We start from the raw sequence: 16,096 nt of genomic DNA, 5'->3' as shown, positions 1-16,096 counted from the left end.
ATGACAAGTCCCTGCCTTGTCTCAGACCATCACCTCTGAGAACGACTATCTTCACTGCTTACCTCAGATGACACCTCATCTCCACCTCAGAAGGAGTCATTCCCACCCTCAGACACAGCACAGGAGCCACCTTGGTGACCTTTAGCTGGGTAAGAACTCTGCCTTCACTGGCAGACTTGGAGAGGCACAAGTAGACAGCCCCTACACTAGTAGGCAAAGCTGCTGGAGAGGCTCCTGCCCCCACTCTCTGAAGGTTGGTTAGGTTTCATAATACTATATATAGCATGTAAAATTGTAAAATATGGATTGCAGAGCCTAGTCAAGTAAGTTTTGGTTAATCAGCCATGGAACCAAACCATTCCTAATATTGTTTCTATTAAAAACTACACTTAGAAGACCTTCCAACAGACGAGGACATAGCACAATACAAACTACAGACTACTCCAACAGGGACAGCACTCCTCTGGCAGGTGCGACTTTAAGATTCAAGAACAATTCATTCTGAAGGGGTATTTTACCTCCAAAATTTCTTTCTCGGTATCATACAATTGTCAGAAATAAAGTTGAATGCTTACTAATTACCTGAACAGGAAACCATGTGGTATGCATTTTGTCTGCCCCTCACAACAAATGCCAATGTGATTTAAAAATTGGGGCTCTACATCTTTTTCATTCCAAATATACACAGAAGAAAAAAACTATTTTTCTCAACAGCATAGTCTAGTGGTAAAGCAAAGCTGTGTCAGAAACTTTTTACTTTGGAGTCAATATTCCTTGCTAGTAATAAGAGAGAGATAAATAGAAACAATCTTGAGGTGCTACTTTTGTATTAATGAAATAGAAAAAAAAGAGGCTAGACACAGTGGCTCAAGCCTGTAATCCCAGCACTTTGGGAGCTGAGGCAGGTAGACTGCTTGAGCCCAGGGGTTTGAGACCAACCTGGGCAACATGGTGAAATCCTGTCTCTACAAAAAAATACAAAAATTAGCCAGGTGTGGTGGCACATGCCTGTAGCCCCAGCTTTGTGGGAGGCTGAGTTAGTAGGATGGCTTGAGCCCAGGAGGCAGAGGTTGCAGCAAGCCGAGACTGCACCACTGCACTCCAGCCTGGGCAACAGAGCCAGACACTTTCTCAAGGAAAAACAAAAAAAAAAATTAAAATATCGAATGCTGGAAAGAGTTCAATGAAATGGATTTACTTATTCATTGTTGGTGTCAGTGTAAACTGGTATGATGCTCTTGGAAAATAATATATTTATTCTCTTTAACCCAGTAATTCCACTTCTAGGAATTAACATGAAGGAAATAATTCAAGTTAATAATAACATATACAGATATATTCTCTACGGTGTTATTTATAAACCAAAAATGTAGCAATCTGAATGGCTTAGTAAATTACGGCACAACAATACAACCATCAGAAACTGTGATTACATAAATGCTAAGGGAAAATGGCAAAAGTGAAAACTGTGCATACACAGACTGACCCTAGTTATAGAAAATGTGATATCCATGGGCAAGACACAAAAATAAAAAGAGCTGGGTTAGGGTGTGGGCAATGTGAATATTTTTTGTTACTGGGTTTTAAAGATGTTTAATTTTTTGCTGTGTTGTTTTTCAATTAAAAAAAAAAAAAAAGCATTCGCACCTGAAGTTGGGCCTGAAGTGAACGACGAGCTAACAAACTCTGGATCACATTGGTTCTATCTAGACAATCCATGCAATTGCTTCGGAACACGCCTTCCTGGTTTGCCACCACCTGGCCAGCAGAGTCCACTAGAAAATAACTAAAACATATTTGTATAAACACTCTCATACCAAAGTAGGTCAGATTTACTAAGGACTTAACTCTTATAACATGGGTCTCATTTCAGTGACATTATTAAAAACTGTAAATTAAAAGGTCAGACAGGAATGTGTGGTCAGGCATATGTGATTATCCTAGACCAAAAAGAAGTCTAAATGGCTGAGGCAAGACAGCTCCCCATCCAAAAAATGGCTGAAGATTAGAGATCATCTCACCCCAAAGATGTGAAAAAGTAAAGTTAAGAGTATTAAAAAGGTTGCTGTGCAAATCAATCATGTTTCCCAAAGCCAGATGAGGGTTTCCTCTAACATAATTATTCCAACTATATCCCTAGATGTCAGGGGTTTATGATTCATATACTATCTTTAGAATCCTCTGGGTTGCTTGTGAAAAAAGATTCCTGGCCTTGAGATCAACTGAATCAGAATCTCTGAGGCAAGGATTGAATATTTTGCATTAAAAATACTTTTAGCTGGGCGTGGTGGCGCGTGCCTGTAATCCCAGCTACTTGGGAGGCTGAGGTGGAAGGATTACTTGAGCTCAGGAGTTCGAGACCAGCCTGGACAACATAACGAGTCCCTGCCTCTAAAAGAACAAAAACGTAGCCAGGCATGGTGGTGCATACCTGTAGTCAGAAGGCTAAAGTGGGAGGATCACTTGAGCTCAAGGGTTAAAGGCTGCAGTGAACTATGATCACACCACTGCACTCCAGCCTGGGTGACAGATCTATATCCTGTATCTAAATTTAAAAAAATTTTTAAAAAATACTTTAAAATATTTTTTTTCTTTTTCTTTTTCTTTTTTTTTTTTTTGAGATGGAATCTCCCTCCGTCACCCAGACTGAAGCACAGTGGCATGATCTCAGCTCACTCCAACCTCTGCCTCCCAGGTTCAAGTGATTCTCCTGCCTCAGCCTCCTGAGTAGCTGCGATTACAGGCACCCACCACCATGACCGGCTAATTTTTGTATTTTTAGTACAGATGGGGTTTTGCCATGTTGGCCAAGCTGGTCTTGAACTCCTGACCTCAGGTGATCCGTCTGCCTTGGCTTCCCAAAGTGCTGGGATTACAGGCGTGAGCCACAGCCCGCAGCCAAAAAAAAAAAAAAAAAAAAAATTCTTAAATGGGTAATACATGCAAATAGTACAAGATTTATAAAGAACAATTAGGTATTATTTGAAAAATCAGTTTCCCTTCCTCCCCTTAAACACCCAGATGTCTGCACTGCAACCAACCACAGTTACCAGTTCCCATGTTTTCTTTAACAAGCTCCTTGATAATTCTATGAATTCAAAAATCTGACAACACACAGTGTGGTGGTTAAGAATATGGATGCAGGAAGCAAACCATCTGTTTGCTAGCCTTAGCATCATACGCAACTTACTAACTGTAGAACTTTAAATAGTAAGCTTTTTCATCCACAAAATGGAGGTAACAGCAGCACCACCATTAGGCTTCTCTAAGGTTTGAATGAGATAACACATAATGCACATAAAGTACTTAGCACAGTGTATGGAACACAGCAAACAATGAATACTGGATAATGTTAACTATTGAAACTATTCTCCAAAATCCAAGAGGAGGAAGAAAATGCAACAGATTCATCAAGGGCTAAATACAAATCATGACCTCAAGAATAAAAGCGTGGAAGAATGTGTTAGGATGAAAAATCTACATATGGATCATGCAGAATTGGTAAGGTTCGTTTAGAGTTGGTGTACATATATATGTGTGTGCAAGGGTGTGTATGTGTGTTCGTACCCCATTAATACTTATAAAATCCTAGATATGTTATAAATATTATTGCTTAAACTATACAGTAAGTTATCATCTTCACTTTACAAATGAAGAAACTGAAGTCTGAAAATAACTAAGTGGCCCTGGGTCATATTACTACTAAGAGAAAAACTTAAATTCAAACCAAGGTGTGTTGGATCCCAAAGCCCAGATTCTTTCCACTACCCCAAAATCCCTTAGAAAAAAGTCTCGAGAGATCATCTGAAAGTCACCAGTGAAAGCTCTGCTCTCCCTGTGGACCACAGTGAACAGCAACGAACACAAACTCTGGAGTCAACTCTCCTTCTTTCTTACACTCTTGTACGGCAGCAGTTAATGGGTGAACCCAAGGAACTACCTCCTCCAACAACATGCCAGGGCCAGCCAATGTTTTCTCTAATTGCCCAACAACAGGAGGTCAATTTCCCTTCTGTGTTCGTGACAAAACCTCACAGAAGAAAAGCAGATTTAAATAACTGTAGTTGATTACCTAATGTATATAAAAAGATATTTTTGAAAACTGAGCAAATGTCTATCCAAGAGGTTTTACTATATTATTGTGTAACAAATTAAAAAGTGCATTTGGGTTGCCAGGTTTAGAACCATCACACACAGGCAGAAGAAAATGGTAGTACAATTTACAGATTCCTTCTTCTGGCTTTAAAATCGGTAAAGACTGACACGCATAGAGTATGGTAAACCTGAACCAATATGATAACATAGTACTGCAAAGACATTCAGACCCTTTGATCCATTAATCCTACTCTGAAGAATTTTTTTAAAGAAATAATTTAACAGATGTAAAATATATATAATGATTCATGGCACCACAATCTTTCATGATAGAAAGAGGAAAGGAAATAAACCAGGTGCTCAGGGTGAAGAAAAGCACTTTCTTAGAACTATGTTATGATAAAACAGAATACAGAAAAGCCATTAAACACTATCATTACAGACACTGTACAGGTTAACAACAAAATACTTGTGATAGAATGTCTAGTGGAAACAACAATACAAAATAGTAGTAAACCAAGTTCAACTATATAAAAATTTGTAAATGTGTGGTAGATAATTTATAAAAATATGAAGATATCTGGCCTTGGGTCATTTTTAAGAATTCAAAAATATTTTGAAGTCACCAAGTCTCATCTTTCCAGTAAAGAAATTAAAAATAATAAAATAGTACAGACAAGCAATGACAATCCAATGAACTGTATTTGTAAGTCTGCTGGATGACGCATAATAAAATATGACTGATATATATACCTCTTCCCTCTACCTCCTTAAGGAAATAATATAGCTTACCTTAATTCATCTTGCATTTCTGCTACCTGATCCAATAAAATACTTAGTCGATCCCATCTCATATTTTTACATTCCTTATGGAAGTCAAAGGCAATGTATCTACCAAAAGAAAAGATATTCAGAAACCGACCAGAGATCATTCATTTTCCTTCTATTAATAATACCTTCATAAGCTGATTTTCCTCTTTATATCAGTGCATACGTATTTCTTGGGAACACTAGAACCTCCTTCACTCTGGGTTTATCACTATACATATACTACATGCACACACACACGCCTTCTCATGCTCATACCTAGCAGAGGAAAATATATATATATGATACGTGCAGATATAAACATGAAAATATATGCATATATCTATCCTCACAGGTTCTTCTGGGGCCCTCAGGAGGAGTAGAGGAGAAACGCAACAAATGCTAGTGAAGTAAGCTCAAGTACAGCAATCAGGTATGCACTGCAAAGAGGCCTAGTCCAAATTCCTTAAGACAATTCTAGTGGCAAAGTATTATCTATGGAAACTCTCTGGAGCACAAAGCCTCAATGAGGGAATTTTAATCAGAGACTAAACTCAAAACCTGACTGAAAAGAAGTTATTCTGCAACATAAATTATGCTAGAGAAATTTCAAGCCAACAAAATATCATGCTTTGATCTACTATTGAAAAAAATTCAAGCTGAAACATATGTCTAGTGAGCTCTATGTAATCATGCATATATGTAAGTGCACATCTGATCTGAAAAGACCTGCAACAGATTTCTAGTGAGGTACCTCATCATTCCACTTCCCAAAGAAGACACCATTGTTGCAAATGTCTGCTCAAGTGGCTTCTCCGAGCCCTTCTGGTTAATCTGTAAAAAATTTCAAACACCATAGTTTTCAGTTTATTTCAAAGGAGAGAGTGGTATCAGAAAAAGGACAAACTAGGAAGCTCTAAGCTCTCATCATTCTCCCACAGAAACATCAAAAAAAACCCAGAAGCTGTCTGAGCCAACTTTGTAGGAGCTCTGAAAAACGATTAAAGGTTTTATAGTAACCCACCCAAGCACCCGATAAAGAAAAAGTCACTTTCAAAATGGTGGGAAAGTTTTGTGGCATTTAACTTGTCCTTGACCCAGCCCCTCCCCAGAGTGGTGACAACCTTAGTCTTACAAGGGAATAACCGGGTTCTCAGTTCCCCTCATCAAACTAGAGGAGGCAGACCAGACCTTATTTGCATATAATTGTGTACATCTGTTGTAACATGAAGGACTAACTCATCTCTGTCCCACATATCTCTGAACACGGGCAGTAAAAATGGTGACCACTGCTTGTAAAAGCTACAAGAGGAACATAAACCAATGGATGCCTGAGGCAAAAAATTCTGGATGGAGACATACAATAGACCATCTAAAGACTGGAGAAGAAGCTTGGTGATATTCTTAGGAAATCAGGACTTTCAAAAGCAGCCATGTATATGAAGGAGTTTTGAAGGCCACCCACATAACCAGGCAAGATGCTTGCTGAGAAGAGTCCTGAGAAGACCTTAAACCTTTACCACAGACTGATCCCTAGGCTCACAGCAAGCCTGGCTACTCAGTAAAGGACTGCCCCAGCATACAGCAAGTCTGCAAAGAATGGGGGACAGGGTTGTTCTCTCATTTTTGCTTTCTTTTTTTGTTAGTTTGTCTATTTCAGTTCTTGGAATTCAATGAAACCTGTCAAAACAGCTGAATAGAAGCAAAAGGAACAGACCTCAGTGAACATACACAGTAAGAAAGTTTTGGCAAAAATAGTTTGGAAAAGTCTCAAAAAAAAAAAAGGATTAGCAGAGTCTTTAACAATCAAATAAAACAAAAAAAACCCCAGCAAACCATAGGGGAAAAGGAGACTCTGACTTCCAGAGTTATGATATTATGATAATCAAACATATAATTAAAAAAAAAAATCACAGGTACAAAAATAAACAGAAAAACATGACTCATTCAATGGAACATAAGAAATTGACAGAAACTGTTCCTGTGGAAGCCAAGACAGGACTTGGCTTATTAGACAAAGACTAGACTTATTAGACAAAGACTTTAAAGCAACTGTCTTAAAAACACTCAAAGAGCTAAGGGGAAACATAGACAAACAACTAAAAGAAATCAGGAAAACAATACATAAACAAAATGAGGATATCAACAAAGATAGAAAAATTATTATAAGAAGCCAAAAAATAATTCTGGAGCAAAAGAGTACAAAAAGTGAAATAAAATATTTAGCACTATGGGAATTCCAGGAAGAGAGACAGAAAGGCAGAGACAGATTATTTGAAGAAAAAAAAAATAGCCAAAACCTTCCCAAATGTGATGAAACATATGAATCTACAAACCCAAGCTCTGAACTCTAAGGAGACCCACACCAAAAACATTATAATCACATAGCTGAAAGACAAAAAACAGAATCCTGAAAAGCAGCAAGAGAGAGGAGACTTATCACACACAAGAGATTCTCAATGGGATTATCCGCCAATTTCTCATTAGAAATCTTGGAGGCTGAAGACAGTGGGATCATATATTTTAAATGCTGGAAGAAGAAAAAACTGTCAACCAAGGATTCTGTATCTGGCAAAACGTCCTTTAAAAATGAAGGAAAAATTAAGACATTCCTAGATAAACAAAACCTGAGGTAGTTCATTATCATTAAACCCAATCTATAAGAAATGCTAAAGGGAGTCCTTCAGGTTGAAATGAAAGGATGCTACACAGTAACTTGCAGCCATACAGAGATATAAAAATTTCCAACAGGCTGGGCATAGTAGCTCACGCCTGTAATCCCAGCACTTTGGGAGGCCGAGGTGGGCAGATCACTTGAGGTCAGGAGTTCGAGACTAGCCTGGCCAACATGGCAAAACCCTGTCTCTGCCAAAAATAAAAAAATTAGCTGGGTGTGGTGGCCCACACCTGTAATCTCAGCCACTCAGGAGGCTGAGGCAGGAGAATCGCTTGAACCCAGGAGGCAGAGGTTGCAGTGAGCCGAGATTGTGCCACTGTACTCCAGCCTGGGTGACAGAATAAGACTCCATCTCAAAAAATAAATAAATAAATCCAAAAAGGTAAAGACAAGGGCAAATATAAAAGCCAGTATTATTGAAATCCTGGTCTGTAACTCCAATTTTTATTTCTACAGGATTTAAAAGTCAAATGCAGTCAGGAATGGTGGCTCACATCTGTAATCCTAGCACTTTGGTAGGCTGAGGTAAGAGGATGGCTTGAGGCCAGGAGTTCAAGACCGGCCTGGGCAATATAGTGAGACCCCCATCTCTATAGAAAACACAAAAAAAATTAGCCAAGCATGGTGGTATGTGCCTATAGTCCTAGCTGCTCAGGAAGCTGAAGTGGGAGGATTCCTTCAGCCCAGGAGTTCAAGATTACACAGAGCTATGATCATGCCACTGCACACAAGCCTGGGCAACAGAGCAAGACCTTTTCTCTAAAAAATAAATACATATATACATAAATAAGAGCCAACTGCATAAAAATAATTATATATTGATGTTACTGAAACACAATATATAAAGATGGAATTTGAAATGTCAACATAAAAAGGAAGCATGAAGGCTTTACAGGAGTAGAGCTTTTATATGCTTCTGGTATCAATCCAAATTAGAAACTTATAACAGGATGTTATATGTAATCCTCATGGTAACCACAAAGAAAACACCTATAGAATATATACAAATGAAAATGAGAAGGTAATCAAAATATATCACTACCAAAAAAAAATCAACTAAGCACAATAAGAGACAGTAATGGAGGAAATGAGGAACAAAAAGCTATAGGACACACAGAAAACAAGTAACAAAATAGCAGAAGTAAATCCTTATCAGTAATTACTTTAAATGCAAATGGATTAACTCTCCAGTAAAAATAAGTAGACGGGCAAAATGGAAAAAAATATGATCTAACTACATGCTGTCTCTAAGAGATTCATGTTAGACCTAAAGACACATATAGGTTGAAAGACAAAGGATGAAAAAAGATATTTTGTGCAAATAGTAATCAAAAAAGAGCTGGAATAACTACACTAGTATCAGACAAAATACACTCTAAGTGAAACATTGTTACAAAAGACAAAAAAAGAACATTGTTTATTGATTAAATGGTCAATTTTCCAAGAAGATACAATTATAAACATATATGCAACAAACCATGACGGCCTGAAAATATAATGAAGCACACTGACAGAACTGAAGGGAGAAACAGAAAATTATATAATAATAGTAGGGGCTGGGCGCGGTGGCTCACGCCTGTAATCCCAGCACTTTGGAAGGCCGAGGCGGGCGGATCACGAGGTCAGGAGATTGAGACCACCCTGGCTAACATGGTAAAGCCCCATCTCTACTAAAAATACAAAAAATCAGCCAGGTGTGTTGGTGGGCGCCTGTAGTCCCAGCTACTCGGGAGGCTGAGGCAGGAGAATGGCGCAAGCCAGGGAGGCATGCCACTGCACTCCAGCCTGGGTGACAGAGTGAGACACCGTCTCCAAAAATAAATAAATAAAAAATTTTACAAAATTGTAGGAAACTTCAATACCCTACTTGCAACAACAGAACAATCAGACAGAGATGAATAAGAAAATAGAGAATTTAAACACCATCATAAACCAATCAGACCATATTACTCTACCCAATAGCAGCAGAATACACATTTTTTTACAAGTACACATGAAATATTCTCTAAGACAAACTATATCTAGGCCACAAAACAAGTTTTAACACATTTTTAAAAATTCAAATCACATTAAGTATATATTCTGATCACAACAGAAAGCTAAAAATCAAGAATAGAAGGAAAACTAGAAATTTCACAAACATGTGAAAAACAAACAACATACTGAACCACTGGTTCAAAGAAAAAAATCCCAGCAAGAGAATTTAGAAAATACCTGAGACAAATGAAAACAAAAATACAATATACCAAATGTATGAAATAAAGCAAAAGCAGTGCTGAGGAAAATTTGTCACTGTAAATGCACACATTAAAAAAGAAAACCTCAAAGCAATAACCTAATTTTACACTTTAAGGAACAAGAAAAAGAAGAGCAAACTAAACCCAAAGCTACCGGAGGAAATAATAAAAATCAGAGTAGAGATAAATAAAATAGAAAATATAAAAACAATAAAGTCAATAAAACTAAAAGTTGAACTTTGAAAAGATCAACAAAATTCACAAACTCTTAGCTAGAATGACCAAAACAAAAGACTCAAATTACTAAAATCAAGAGTGACAGTGGACATTACTAGCAATTTCTGAGAAATAAAAAGGATCTAAGAGAATACTATGAACAACCGTATGCCAACAAGTAGGATAACCCAGATTGGCAAATTCCTAGACATATAATCTGCCAAAACTGAATCATGAAAAAATAGAAAATCTAAATAGACCAATACATAGTAAGGAGATTGAATCAGTAATGAAAACGAACAGAAAAAAAAAAAAAAAAGTCTCCTAACAAAGAAAAGCCTGGACTAGATGGCTTTACTAGTGAACTCACCAGTGAATTCTACCAAAATTTAAAGAATTAACACCAGTCTTCCTCAAACTCTACCAAAAAGCTGAAGAAGAGAGAACACTTTCTAACTTATTCTGTAAAGATAAGATTATCCTGATATCAAAACCAAACAAAGATATTACAAGAAAACTACAGGCCAATATCCTTCATGAATATTAATGTAAAAATCCCAACCAAACACCAGCACACCAAATTCTGCAGCATATTTAAAAAGTATATACCATGACCAAAAGGATTTATTCCCACAATGTAAGGCTGGTTCAATACACAAAAATCCATCAGTATAATATACCACATTAGTAGAATGAAGGGAAAAAAAAAACAAACGAGCATCTCGATTGATACAGAAAAGTATTTGACAAAATTCAACACCTCTTCTTGATAAAAACACTCAACTGGATAACTTAGAAAAAGAAGAAAAGTTCCTCAACATAAAGGCCATTATGTGAAAAACCCACAGCTAATATCATATTTAATGATGAAAGACCAAAAGCTTTTCTCCTAAGAAAAGGAATAAGACAAGGATGCTTGCTTTCACAATTTCTGTTCAACATAGTATTAGCAGTTCTAGCAACAGCAATTAGGCAAGAAAAAAAAAAAAAGGCATCCAAATTGGAAAGGAAGCATAAAATTATCTCTGTTCACAGGTGACATGATCTTATATATAGAAAACCCTAAAAATTCTGCAAAATATCAATTGGAGATAAGAAATTCAACAAAGTTGGAGCATACAAAAATCAAGACACAATAATCAGTTGCATTTCTATATACTAACAATGAAATATCCAAAAAGGAAAGTACAAAAACAATTTCATTTACACTAACGAAAAACAAACAAAAAAACACCACTCAGGCATAAATACTCAAAAATAAATTTAAACAAGGAGGCAAAATGCATGTACACTGAAAACTGCAAAATATTGCTGAAAATTTTTAAAACATAAATAAATGAAAAGACATCTGAGTTGATGGACTGACAAACAATATTATTAAGACGACAGTACTAGTCAAAGTGATCAGTCTGTCAATTCAATGCAATTGCTACTAAAATCCCAATGACATTGTTTGCAGAAATAGAAAAACCAAGCCTAAAATTCATAAGCAATCTCAAGGGATCTCAAGTAGCCAAAATAATCTTGCAAAAGGAGAAGGAAGTTGGAATTATCACACTTCCCGATTTTAAAACTTATTACACAAAGCTGTAGTAACCAAAATAGTGTTATCCTGTCATAAGGACAGACACGGAGACCAATGGAATAGAACAGAGCCTCAAAATAAGACCTTATATATATGTTCAACTGATTTTTTATTAGGGTGACAGACCATTCAAAGGAAAAGAACAGTCTTTTTATAAATGGTGCTGGGAAAACTGGATAGCCATATGCAAAAGAATGAAGTTGGACCCTTACACCTACACCATATACAAAAATTAACTCATGTGCAGTGTTAAGAAGTAATACACAGACACACATACACGAAACAAAAATTAACTCAAAACAGACCAAAGACCTAACTGTAAGATCTAAAACTATAAAGACTCTTAAAAAGAAAATATAGGGGTAAGTTTATGTTATTGGATTTGGTGACTATTTCTTGAATTTGACACCAAGAGCAGAGGCAACAAAAGAAAAACTAGATAAGCTGGACTTAAACAATTTGTATACCAAGGACATTGTCAAGAGTAAAAAATCAACCTAAAGAGTGGGAGAAAATATTTGTAAAGCACCTGTCTGCTAAGAGATAAATATCCAGACTTCATAAAGAATGACTACAACTCAAACAAAGAACAACCTGATTAAAAATAGCCAAAGGATTTACGTAGACATTTCTCCAAAGAAGATACACAAATGGCCAATGAGCACATGCAAAGATGCTCAAAATCACACAAATCATTAGAGAAATGTAAATCAACTCAACACCACTCCACACCCATTGGGATGGCTATCATTAAAAACACACACACACACACACACACACACACACACACACACACACACACACACCAGAAAACAACAATTGTCAGCAAGGATATGAAGAAACTGGAACTCTGGTGTATTGCTGGTGGGAATACAAAATGGTGCAGCCGCTATGGCAAACAGTATGGTGGTTCCTCAAAGAGTTAAACATAGAATCACCATATGATCTAGCAATTCTACTTCTAAGTATAAGCCTAAAAGAACTGAAAACAGGGACTCAATCAGATACTTGCACATCACCAATGTTCATAGCAACATTATTCATAATAGCCAAAAAATGAAAACAACCCAAATGTCCATCAATAGATTAATGGATAAACAAAATGTGGTATGCATGTATATGTGTGTGTGTGTCTGTGTGTGTGTGTGCATATATACATACACATACACAATGGAATATTCCTCAGTCTTAAAAAAAGAATGAAATTCTATACATGCTACAAGATGAACCTTAAAAACATTAAAAAAGAAAAACATTGTATTATTCCACTTACATGGGGGTACTTAGAATACACAAATTCAGAGAGACAGACAGTAAAATAGAATTACCAGGGGCTGTGGGGAGGGATGTAATAGGAAGTTAATTGTTTAATGGGTAGAGTTTCTGTCTGGTATGATGAAATGTTGTGGAAATGAACAGTGATGATGGCTGCACATTACGAGCTACTTAATGCCACTGAACTGTACACTTAAAAAATGGTTAAAATAGTAAATTTTCTGTCAAGAAAAAGTTAAGGCTTTTTTTTCCCCCCAAGAAACATAAGAAACATACCAGATTGATTATAACTTGTTTTCCATAAATAATTACTTGGGAATCAAAATGCCTTTGGAAACCATCCATCTAGAGGGGAAAAAGTTACATATTTTACTGGAGTACATTATATAATTTATAAATATAATTTAAATATTTATAATATTTTTAAAGGACCTCCTTAAATGTCTTATTTCTATATTCAAAAGAATGATGTCCCGATGTGAACTATGCCTTCTAGCTATTCTAAATGCCATCTAGTAATCGTAAGCTATTTTACTCTGAGCTGCAACACTACCACTTTAATTCTGAGTACAACCTCAGTGGAATATATTAAGTACCCTAAAAAGCATAAAGTTACAAATCTTACTGAGATCTCTCAAATCCTTACTTGCCACGCCATTCAATCATAGTTTGTCTATATTTCTAACATGCCACCCACACACCTTTTGGTTTAGGGGTTTACTATGTGCCGGAACCAAGAAGAAGAGCCTCAAAGATGTTGAACGCTGATTTATGCGGAATAAATACATTCTTTACATGCAAATTATAATGCTATTAAGCTTCTATTTTTAGCCAACAAAAAAGGCATGCAAGATACACACGTGATTTGCTACTTTGCTGATCTGTGGCAGTGGTTTGTACTTGAGGTTTGGTCTTTGGGACCAGAAAACAGGTATTGATCCTCGAGTCTAAAAGAAAAGAGAGAAATGTGAAAAGAAACACAAACATACTTGTTTTTCTCACCCTACTTATTGTCAGGGGTGTATATATTAATGAATATGCAAGGGAAAAAACTAATACAACCTACCAACAACTTTAAAAGTCCACGTGTATCTGCTCCTAAAGTTCATATTTTATGGAAAAACATTTAGAACTTTTTCTCCTTCTAGTTTTATATACATGGCATTTGTGTAGTAGACAGTTATTTCCTTGAAATTCTAAATTTATCTGAGTAAAAATTAACAGGTTACATCTGTTATATAATTTGGCATTATGAAAAAATTAGAAAATTGCTTTATTCATTTTCAAATGAATATGTTTATGAACATATGAATATATTTGGCCACTAACGCTCTGGAGCAGCAAGTGGTGTACAACTCCATAAGGCAACAGAAGAGACATCTCACAGTGGCAGGTAAAGTCAATTATAAGCCATCGGCTTGTCCTATCATCACTGCCCTTAATACATGTAAATGGTTCAATGGACAGATGGCTCCATTTCCATAACTCTCTTCGCACCTCCTAGCCTACCCTCTCCTCTAGGGATTTAATTTAAGGGCAGGAAATGGCAGCAGGTTAGTGCCAGATTAATGGATTTTCCTTTTTTGGGGTGAACTTTTTCTGCACTGTGGATAAAAATATTACATAAGAACAGAGAAGGGAAAAGAAGGAAATTTCAACATGACAGAAAATTATAATCCAAGCAGAAAAGGCCAACTCACTGACTGCCTAACAGACATAACAACTTGCCTGTACAAATGAAGCTTTGCTCCCATTGTAGTGCACAATTTGTTCTGTTTCTACAAAGTTAGCTGCATGGCCTTCAGAATCAATTCCTAAATAGAAAAAAAATTAAGAATTAACTATACTGATTACACAATGAAACACATCAGAAACCCACTAATTCAGGTTAACTTGGAGAGAATTAAGTCAGTTCAAGTTAGTGGAAAAGTCATTATGAAAATACAATTCAAACAAATTCATTATACATGATCAGAAAACTAACACAAGCTTGCTCACTTTAAACAGGCTTAAAGAGTATTAAAAACCTATTAATAAACAGATGAAGTTGGTTGCTCTTAAATACATTGTTTCTACATACAAAATTCCTCTAAAATAGTGTTTCTCAAACTTGAGACATCTTTTAAAGAAAAAAAAAATCTCAAAGACCCCTGAGAAAATGTCCATAGATTCTAATTTGAAAAATACTAGTTTGAAAGGTAAAACTATCAATTTAGGTAATTATACTTAGTAACAACACAATACTCAACATAAAGATAGGCCATTTTATTTTTATTTACTTATTTTTTGAGACGGAGTTTCGCTCTTGTTGCCCAGGCTGGAGTGCAATGGCATAATCTTAGCTCACTGCAACCTCCGCTTCCCGGGTTCAAGCGATTCTCCTGCCTTAGCCTCTCAAGTAGCTGGGATTACAGGCATGCGCCACCACGCCCAGCTAAGTTTTGTATTTTTAGTAGAGATGGGGTTTCTCCATGTTGGTCAGGCTGGTCTCAAACTCCCGACCTCAGGTGATCCGCCTGCCTTGGCCTCCCAAAGTGCTGGGATTATAGGCGTGAGCCACCACACCCGGTGAATATAGGCTATTTTATAATATTTTGTTATAATAATGCAAATGGTCTCCGGCAGATGCTTATACTGATTTTAATTATCAAAATGAAAACACAAAATCTGTATGTGATCCTCTGTAACTCCATGAATATGCTCACAAAACCTAGTTTGAAAAGCAAAGTGTTTGGATTCTTGATGCTGTTTAGTTCTTTCAAATATTTGAAGCATTCCTTTAAAAATTTGTTTACATAATCTATTTTTACAAAGAAACGCTTGCTAAGCAAAGGCAACTTTCAAGCTAGTCCCTGACCCAAATTACCAAATTATCAGAAAGAAATCAATGTATTTTTTAACTGTGCCAAGTATTTCCTAACATCCTTTCTGACATATTTCTTACATATAACATTTGCAGGTATATGTGAAGTATCACTGTTTTAGTTACCATATCACCAGAAGGGGCCAAACTTATTGAGCCAAATCAGCAATGACATGACTCCTCAATACTTTATGAGATTACTTGTCAGAAGCACAGGCTATCCTTGCTTCCCTTCGTAATTCCCACTAAGGAACAACATCCAATTATTTTTAAAAGTGAGAGTCAGACTGAGAGACAGTATGTGTGTTTGTGTGTATGAAAGATCTTTATGAAAAGATTTG

At 36.4% G+C, this 16,096-nt stretch overlaps 1 protein-coding gene across 3 annotated transcripts in view; it reads right to left on the bottom strand.

The window, feature by feature from the left end:
- SACM1L (SAC1 like phosphatidylinositide phosphatase) overlaps positions 1-16,096 on the bottom strand; it is a 55,711-nt gene that overhangs the window by 8,390 nt on the left and 31,225 nt on the right. For all 3 annotated transcript variants that reach the window (XM_003818485.6, XM_034956272.3, XM_024928176.3), the window contains 6 exons: positions 14,621-14,706; positions 13,753-13,839; positions 13,169-13,237; positions 5,657-5,736; positions 4,888-4,986; positions 1,648-1,786 (listed from right to left, as the gene is read on the bottom strand). In XM_003818485.6, the coding sequence (XP_003818533.1) occupies positions 1,648-1,786; positions 4,888-4,986; positions 5,657-5,736; positions 13,169-13,237; positions 13,753-13,839; positions 14,621-14,706 (560 nt within the window). The remainder of the gene's footprint in view (positions 1-1,647; positions 1,787-4,887; positions 4,987-5,656; positions 5,737-13,168; positions 13,238-13,752; positions 13,840-14,620; positions 14,707-16,096) is intronic.

Source organism: Pan paniscus, chromosome 2, assembly GCF_029289425.2.
Source record: "Pan paniscus chromosome 2, NHGRI_mPanPan1-v2.0_pri, whole genome shotgun sequence".
Lineage (NCBI taxonomy): Eukaryota > Metazoa > Chordata > Mammalia > Primates > Hominidae > Pan > Pan paniscus.
This window is presented reverse-complemented; position numbering and strand designations above follow the sequence as displayed.